At 41.4% G+C, this 8,752-nt stretch overlaps 4 protein-coding genes across 4 annotated transcripts in view; all 4 read right to left on the bottom strand.

The window, feature by feature from the left end:
• LOC103395628 (olfactory receptor 52N5-like) overlaps positions 1–1,088 on the bottom strand; it is a 2,182-nt gene extending 1,094 nt beyond the window's left edge. The window contains 1 exon segment of the mRNA XM_017041625.2: positions 1–1,088. Within this exon segment, the coding sequence (XP_016897114.1) occupies positions 1–500 (500 nt within the window). The 5' untranslated portion in view covers positions 501–1,088.
• A 307-nt stretch (positions 1,089–1,395) lies between these two features.
• On the bottom strand, positions 1,396–4,296 carry LOC103395752 (olfactory receptor 4E1-like). The gene has a single exon (XM_008333543.2). It carries the CDS (start codon positions 2,446–2,448, stop codon positions 1,480–1,482), a length of 969 nt encoding a protein of 322 aa, XP_008331765.1. The 5' UTR covers positions 2,449–4,296; the 3' UTR covers positions 1,396–1,479.
• Positions 4,297–4,415: 119 nt separating this feature from the next.
• LOC103395751 (olfactory receptor 146-like) lies at positions 4,416–5,957 on the bottom strand. Its single transcript, XM_008333542.3, has one exon. It carries the CDS (start codon positions 5,494–5,496, stop codon positions 4,546–4,548), a length of 951 nt encoding a protein of 316 aa, XP_008331764.1. The 5' UTR covers positions 5,497–5,957; the 3' UTR covers positions 4,416–4,545.
• A 1,399-nt stretch (positions 5,958–7,356) lies between these two features.
• LOC103395629 (olfactory receptor 10H1-like) lies at positions 7,357–8,335 on the bottom strand. Its single transcript, XM_025065482.1, is given in 3 exon segments — positions 7,357–7,469; positions 7,471–7,929; positions 8,042–8,335. Coding segments are annotated over 2 exon segments (522 nt in total). The 5' UTR covers positions 7,926–7,929; positions 8,042–8,335; the 3' UTR covers positions 7,357–7,402.
• Between the last annotated feature and the right edge of the window lie 417 nt (positions 8,336–8,752).

Genomic DNA, 8,752 nt, shown 5'->3' with positions numbered 1-8,752 from the left:
AGTCGTATGGTCAGACCCAGCAAAATCCCAACAAGAACAAAGGACACTCCCCAAGCAGAAAATGTTAGTTGGGACAACATTTTGTTTGTCATTATGTTAGCATATTGCAAGGGTTTGCAAATGGCTACATATCTGTCTAAAGCCATAATCATGAGTGCAGTGTGGGTAGTGGTGCCATACATGTGCAAGATGAAGGCTTGAACCACACACTCGTAGTAACTGATGATACGTTTAGACACGGGAAGCATCATGTTTATCAGCAAGCGAGGCAACAGAATTGAGTTTCCAAGTATGTCATTGAAAGATAAATTCCAAAAAAGTAAATACATTGGCTGATGAAGGTTTTTGTCCATGAAAACAATTGCTGCAATTCCCACGTTTGCTACAATAATGAACAAGTAAGAAACAAACAGAAAAAGGAACAAAGGGTAAATGGAGTCCTCCGAGACTAGAAGTCCCTCCAGCTGGAGTGTCAGGCTGTTGTAGGTGTAGTTTTCCATGGCTCTGAATAAACTAAGCACGGCTGTTCTAGTCACATCGCCACTGTTAAGTCACTACAAATATATTAAAAAACGAATTAACTACTAATTAACAACAATGCCTGATGAATTTGTCTGTAGTATTTCTGCTAAATAATGCCGTCACACTGAATGAAACCATGAAAACTACATTGACCACAAGTCACATATTAATGAATCTTGGTCGTTTTGAACATTCGTTCGGGACAGCACCAGCTCATGTTTTTATGAAGACAGAGTTGTCCTTTGGGAATGTTTGAACCACACGTGATGTTGTGTTAGGGAATGAATGTAGTCAGGAAACATCCCAAGGACCCGTGCTCTTTATTTACTATACTCCTTATGTTAAATATAAACTATTAAAAAGAGAATAAACAGATTTGTTGTTGAGTGGTTGATCATAATTTTTAAGCTATTGCTTTATTGGGTTTTCACTGTTGGATAACAGACCAATACAGATATGTACAGATATTACATTATTATGTTATATATAATATCATGTCTTTATATTATATTATTACTAGCAATTTGGTTTTCAGTTGTCTGTTTTTTCCTGACCACAACACACATTCACTATCACAGTACTCTTTTTACACAAATGCCCCTTTTACTTTAGCTTCACACCTTTGTGTGTAACGATTGGTCGAGTCAGGTAGCAGCCTAGTATATCTGCCAAATATATATATAAAATAAATATATATCCGTAAGTCAATCCACATGTTGCTATTAAATGATTTCTCCCTTTATTGCAGTGTTTCAAACCACCTCTTGATTTTGTTAGACTTCAGTAATGTTTGCATTTTTGTAATGTATCTGTTGTAGATAGAATGAAAGATGTCATGGTTTTTTTTTAAACAAATGGATGATAAGAGAAGCACAGTCACATTGGCCGTTTACTAAATAGGTTATTATTGTGAACACATTTTTTCCTGATGTTCCTGATGTTGTTCATTCCTATGCTTCAGTTGTTTAATGTAAATACTTCATTTTTACAAGCAAAACATTTTTTCGAAGAAAAAAATTCCATTAAAAACTTCCGAATCTCTTTAGAGTGTACTCCGTAGATAATGGGGTTAAGGCTTCCAGGCACGATGACAAAAAGAACTGCAGCAAGTTTTCTGTAGTCGGAGTACTCAGGAAAACGATGCAACGTAATGATAACAGATCCACTCAACAACATGATAATGTACACCAGCAGATGAGTGCTGCAGGTCTTTAAGGCTTTGCTGTTCACAGACTTGTTTCTACTGGTCAGACAGACGGCTGTGATCCTAGCGTAGGTGAAGACCATGCTGCCGACAGAAGCTGTGAGCAGGATCACGGTGAGGGTGAGGCCGTAGACGTTATTAATAAAAACACTGTCACAGGACAGTTTAAACAGTGAAGCATTGTCACAGAACGGGTTTTTTATCACATTCCTGCATCGACTCAGTCTTATAGAGAGACCAAGCAATATAGAAACCAGAACAAAGGCCACTCCCCAGGCAAACACTGTCAGTTTGATCACCACTTTGTTGGTCATAACGGACGTGTAGCGCAGAGGATTACAGATGGCTACGTATCTGTCGAAGGCCATGATCATTAGCAACGTGTGGGAAGTGCAGCCAAACAGCTGTGTGGTGAAAGCTTGAACTACACACTCCTGATAAGTGATGAGACGTTCAGAGGGAGGCAGTAAAATATCAGACAGCAGCCGAGGAATGATATGAGTGCTTCCGATGATATCACTGACGGACAGGTTGCAGAAGAGAAGATACATGGGCTGATGAAGGTGTTTGTCAATGATAATGATAATCAAAATACCCACATTCAGAACAATAACAACAATGTAGGAGATTAGGAACATGAAAAAGACGGGGTACACGAATCTCTTTGTGATCTTTAAACCCTCCATCCGAAGAGTGAAACTGTTGGATGTGAAGTTCTCCATCGACCTGAAAACAAAGAGACGTTATTATATCAGTTGTTACTTACATCATATTTGATTCTATTACACTGGTGTCGGCTGTGATGAAGAATCACTTTTTGTTAGAAATTAAGATTTAGAAAATATACATGCTTGTCTAGGATTGGCTAATATTAAACAAATAACTTTTCTAATTCAAATTACACCTGCTTTGTGACCAACGGTCATCATTCACTGAGCAGAGCAGCTGAGAAACCCCAACCAACAAAGACCTCCTGTACTTTTATGCAATTCATCTACTATACATTAGGGAAATCATTGAGCAACATGTAGTAGTGGTTACATAGTGAGACTGTAATTATTACACTACGGTGTATCAGTAGACAAACTACTTACTTTAGTTAGACAAAAGGAGAATTGTCACCTATACAAACATTACTCCTTCACCTGGTCAAATTCAGACTCAAAGTCATACCTTGTTAGGTCAGGACAGACAAGTTGCAACATATAAGATACATGGGCTGATGAAGGTGTTTATCCATTATCAGAATATGAGATGGGATAAATGGATCCTCTGTGGTTCAGGTTTGTACTGACAGAACATGTAGGTGTTATTCACCTGCTTCAACCAACAACCACAAGGTGCATTGGAATTTTAAGTTTTTCATTGGTAATGTGTAAAGGTGAATAACATCTACTGAATGTTTCTCCCATCTTCAGTCCATGTATGGGGTCGGTGTGAAATAGAATCTGAGCCAGGGCTCTTGACTGGCACTGATTGACAGCTTTCAAACTGATATACAGTGATATGTTACTTTGGTTAACACCACCTGTGACCAGGGTGTCTTTTCTCACACAGGTGGGTCAACGAAGGGCTGTTCACACTGAAGACTTATGGTGGTCACAATCTCCAATGTGAACATGAACGTAGCCTTAGGCCGGGCATACACTGTACGGTTTCAGCTTGTTTTTGACCCAATTTTTGAGACGCACGACCTGGCGATGCACAGTCCGATTTCACGTTTCATCGGGTGTCTTTTTCCATACAGTTTACACGGGGTAACAAGGGCCGATTATCTGTTCCTGAACCACCGTCAGACAGTTGGAAGAATTTCTGACGGGCCGTTTTCACCCGCACAGTGTGAGTACATGAATTGAGAGCTTTGTCCGTACGTCGTAGACGATTACTCGTACAGTGTGTGATGGTATCAATGTCAATGGTACCAATGACAGATTTTCAAAAATCGTACGGTATGCCTGGCCTTAGGCAGGAAAGGTGGTAAAAGACCAAACTAGTCGAGAAAGTGATGACCTTATTATAATTGGTGTTAATTATTGTTGGTGTTTATAGCGAGTGAAGGAAATTGAGTTGTTTGTTTAGCATTTCCACCAGCATTTCAGAAATAGAGCAGCATCATTTTGGAAAGAGCTCATGTTCACATGCGCCTGGTCTCATATGGATATGATGAGGGCAGTGGAGCCTTGGTGGTTAACAAAGCAGACTGGGAGCTGGGAGGTTGCAGGTTCAAGTCAACCAGTGCCATGCTCAGGTGCACTGTTCCCAGATACTGCTGTGCAGGTGCTTGAGCCCCCCCCTGCTCACTGTGGTGATGGGTTCAACACAGAGGTCACATATGTGCAGTGTTGTGCTCTGTCACAATGACACGTAATTCACTTTCATTCATTGTTGGGCTAAACGTCTACAAAGTCAGTACCATATCCAGTCAGTGTCAGGGATGGTCAGTCCCAAACTCAGGATCTGAATTGGTCCAATATTGACCAAAGGTTCAGGATGGAACAACTGTAGCCCGTCTGATCCCAGATCTAAACTAACTTTGTGTGAAGTCAGTAACTAATTTCCAGTCTGTATCCAGTGTCTCTTATGTGTCAGATGATGACGCTTTTACTCAGATAATAAATAAATACATTGGGAAAAACTGTGAAATGAACAACAAACCACTTTGTAGATTAGATCACATACTTTAGTTTGAAGCCTTTCAAACCTACTGTTCTTATAAGTATTCAATGCAAAAACCAAGTTGAAAACAAATGTGTTCAGCTGTTTTTAATTTTGCATTTATCATGTTATTAAATACTTACTTACAACATACTTAGAATCATTTATATTTTATCCGGTTTTAAACTGTTACATTGAAGTTTGTTGGAAAAGAACTGTCTGATCTCTTTGGACTGAACACCATAAATAACAGTGTTCAGGCTTCCAGGCACAATGGTGAAGAGAATGCCAGAAACTTTGACGTAGTCTTTGTACTGAGGAAAACGATGAAGAATAATTTGAATGTTCCCACTGAACATCATGATCACGTACACCACTAGGTGAGTGCTGCAGGTCTTCAAGGCCTTGCTGCTCAGAGACTTGTTCTTCTTGGTCAGGCAGACTAACAGTATCCTAATGTAGGTGATGGTGATGCAGCCTAGTGAGAATACAAACAGCACCACAGTGTAGGTCAGGCCGTAGACGTTGTTAATAAACACACTCTCACAGGACAGTTTAAACAGTGACGCGTTGTCACAGAACGGACCACTGATCAGAGTCCTGCAGCGACTCAGCCTCACACTCAGACCAATCAGAATCCCAACCAAAACAAAGGGAACGGCCCAGGCAGAAACGGTTAGCTTGATAATCATTCTTTTGGTCATGATGGCACCGTAACGCAGAGGGTCACAGATGGCCACGTATCTGTCGAAGGCCATGATCATCAGCACAGTGTGGGAGGTTGTACCAAACAGTTGTACAGAGAAAGCTTGTGCCACACACTCGTAATAAGAAATAAAACGTTCGGGGGGGAGGAGTACGAGATCTGCGAGCAGCCGAGGAATGATGCAAGTTCCACCAATCAGGTCACTTACAGAAAGGTTGCAAAAAAGAAGATACATTGGTTGGTGAAAGTTCTTATCACCAACAACTAGAACTAAAACGAAGACATTTGTTATAACCAGGAAAATGTAGGATGATAAGAAAAAGAAGAACAGAGGAATCATGTACTCCTCAGAGACTTTGAAGCCCTCCATCTGGAGTGTAAAACTGTTGTAGGTGTAGTTTTCCATCATGAAGAAAATGACATAAAAGATCAAAGTATTTTTAAGATTACATTTGATTATTGAAAAAAACCCAAAACAAAACAAAACAAAGACGATACAAACACAGTTGCTGTTCTATTGAAAAAATATAAAAATGTAATGTGTAAAAATGCTGTTAAATATTAGTGACTACATTTTATAATAGTTGAAGATGCCCCACAGTAGTACCTTCATGGAGCCAGCCTTCAGTCCTTGTGGTGACATTTAGTGATGACCTGAGTTTTACATCAGGGAAATATTTATTATAACAGTCGTGTAGTGCCACATGCAGAAATGACTTTTGTTACCAGTGCAACTGTAACTAGGCAACTGAGCCTCTAGTGTTTACACTCCCATGTTAGCATTTTTACATTCACCATTCTCTTTCATGAACCACCCTACCCTTTCCAAAATTCAAGCTAGTTTTATTTTTAAGTGTAGTCTATAGCAGCGGTCCCTAACCTTTTCGTCTGGATCATTGAAGGATCATTAAATGCATTCGATTCAAAGGTCAAACATATCTTATACTTTATTCTGTTAGTATCGCAGTCTGAATGACATATTTAAAATATATATATATATATACATAAAAAGAAAGTAAATGGATGTGACTGGATTCTCTTTCAATTAGGTTAAGTACATTTTTTCACTGTGACCTGTGACCCTCTACTGTGGCCTGGTGTCAGATGAATGTGGTGACCCCTGGTCTATAGTATGACTACTTGGTTGACCCTTTATTTTATTCCATAGATCTAAGCTTCAAAACAAGAGCCTACATGTGTTACTTCAGTTGATGAAGGAAGACAAAAAGTTAGAGATGCATAACAGCTGTGTGCTGTCATATTTATTGTGCCATTTAATTTCTCTCTAGTCTCCGTGGTCTATGATAGACTCTAGTTTTGATTTGGACTGGTGTCAACACGGCCCAGAACCCAGATATATGTAGTTCCTATACCATAGTAACTAGGCATGATGGGTTGTTACGTTCCTCTTCCTCAAACTTAGTACTTCAAAGCAGGTACACTGTACTTGGGTTCTCTGTAGACTCTTCACCATTAAACATGTCTTGATGCGTTTTTCATCCAAATCTTCACTTGTTTCATTGGATTACAGTTGTTGCATTTTTATTTTAAACTATAGAATAACTTAAACAGGAAATACTGCTACCTGGAAGTAGTCACGACCTTTGACTGGACTCACCTGAAAATGATCCAAACTTTCAAACACTTTTCCACTGGGGGAATTATTATATGTTTGAATTAACATGAAGCTGGATATGTTGTGCAGTGGCAGTTGATCTTTATTGTTGATTCAGTTTCAGGATACCAGGTACTAGTGTGAAACTCAGAAAGTCAGCAAGCGGTTCTGATATTTAGGAATACAGGTAGGAAGAACAGAGGTGTTAGAAGCAGAATGATGATATTGAATGTTGGTTCTTTAAATAATGGCAATTATGTCACTTCACGCAAAGTATTTAAAAACTTGATCACATTTATCTATTTTCTACTGGAAAGCCCTAGTTTATCTCCTAAGAATTTTCTGATCTCCTTGGACTGAACACCGTAAATCACAGGGTTTAGAGTTGCCGGGACAATGGTGAACAGGATGCCAGAGAGCTTAGCGTAGTCTTTGTGCTCAGGGAAACGATGCATGATGATCAGAATGCTTCCACTAATGACCATGATCAGATACATAGTTAGATGAGTGCTGCAGGTCTTAAAGGCCTTGGTGCTCACAGACTTGTTCTTAGAGGTCAGAACCACGATCATTATACGTGTGTACGTGATAACGATGCTGCCCAACGACAGCGTGTACAGTAGAACAGTGTAGGTCAGGCCACGAGTATCTCCTCAATCCCGCTGACACGTCTTCCACGGAGGGAGCTGAGGCTGAGGACTTAGCAGCTGATCCTCCCATCTCCTGCGCTGAGGTCACCGAGGCAGTCAAAAAGCTGCTCGGTGGAAAGTTGCCGGGGGGGAAACTGTCAGCTTGACCAGCATCTTGTTGGTCATGATGGCACCGTAGCGCAGAGGGTTACAGATGGCCACGTATCTGTCAAAGGCCATGATCATCAGCACAGTGTGGGAGGTTGTACCAAACATTTGGACAAAGAAAGACTGAACCACACACTCCTGATACGTGATGATGCGTTGAGCTGGAGGACGCAGGATGTCTGAAAGCAGCCTGGGCACAACATCAGTCGTTCCCATTATGTCACTGACTGCAAGGTTGCAAAACAGGAGATACATTGGCTGGTGAAGGCTCCTGTCAATGATGATTAAACATATGATGCCCAGATTCATTACAAGAACAAAAAGGTACGAAACGAAGAAGGTGAAGAAGACAGGGTACATGGATTTGCTTGTGACCTTTAGGCCTTCCATCTGTAGTTTGAAACTGTTGTAGGTGTAGTTTTCCATCAACCTGAAAGACAAAACAGCTGTCAGGGCATGACAGTGTGGTCCAAACAACGACCGCCAGTTGGACACTATTAGAACAACAAGAAGTGCATCAACAGAAATCATCATATTTATACCTGCTTCCCGCTGTAGGTTGACTGGTGAAAGCACTGCCTACGACCTGCTTTTATAGACCAACATTTCCATCAGGGGACTGTTGTTTTGGCCTACGGGCCGAATAGCAGTGTAGAATACCCGGCCTTCTTGCAGACACTGGGAGGGGTACTGGAAAGTGCTCCTCCCGGGGATTCCATCGTCCTGTTGGGGGACACCTGGAGGGGAGTGATTGGGAACAACGGCCTCCCCGATCTAAATCCGAGTGGTGTTTTGTTATTGGACTTCTGCGCTAGTCACAGTTTGTCCATAACAAACACCATGTTCAAACATAAAAGTGTCCATCAGTGCACTTGGCACCAGGACACCCTAGGCTGGAGGTCAATGATCGACTTTGTAGTTGTGTCATCTGACATCCGGCCGTATGTATTGGACACTAGGGTGAAGAGAGGGGCTGAGCTGTCAACTGATCACCACCTGGTGGTGAGTTGGCTCCGCTTGTGGGGGGCAAAGCTGGATAGACCTGGCAGACCCAAACGTATCATGAGGGTCTTTTGGGAATATCTGGCGGAATCCCCGGTAAGGGGGGCCTTCAACTCACCGAAACTGGTGGTGGACACCGGAGGTAAAGGAAGTCGTCAAGCTTAAGAAGGAGTATTACCGAGCCTGGTTGGGTCGTGGGACTCCTGAGGCAGCCGACGGGTACAGACAGGCCAAGCGGACTGCGGCTCGGG

The sequence above is a fragment of the Cynoglossus semilaevis genome, chromosome 19 (assembly GCF_000523025.1).
Source record: "Cynoglossus semilaevis isolate Cse_v1.0 chromosome 19, Cse_v1.0, whole genome shotgun sequence".
NCBI lineage: Eukaryota > Metazoa > Chordata > Actinopteri > Pleuronectiformes > Cynoglossidae > Cynoglossus > Cynoglossus semilaevis.
The sequence above is the reverse complement of the archived record's forward strand: the minus strand, read 5'-3'. Positions and strand labels throughout refer to the sequence as shown.

Coding starts and splice junctions, on each gene's coding strand:
- LOC103395752 (XM_008333543.2), bottom strand. CDS start 2,448: ATGGAGAACTTCACATCCAACAGTTTCACTCTTCGGATGGAGGGTTTA.
- LOC103395751 (XM_008333542.3), bottom strand. CDS start 5,496: ATGATGGAAAACTACACCTACAACAGTTTTACACTCCAGATGGAGGGC.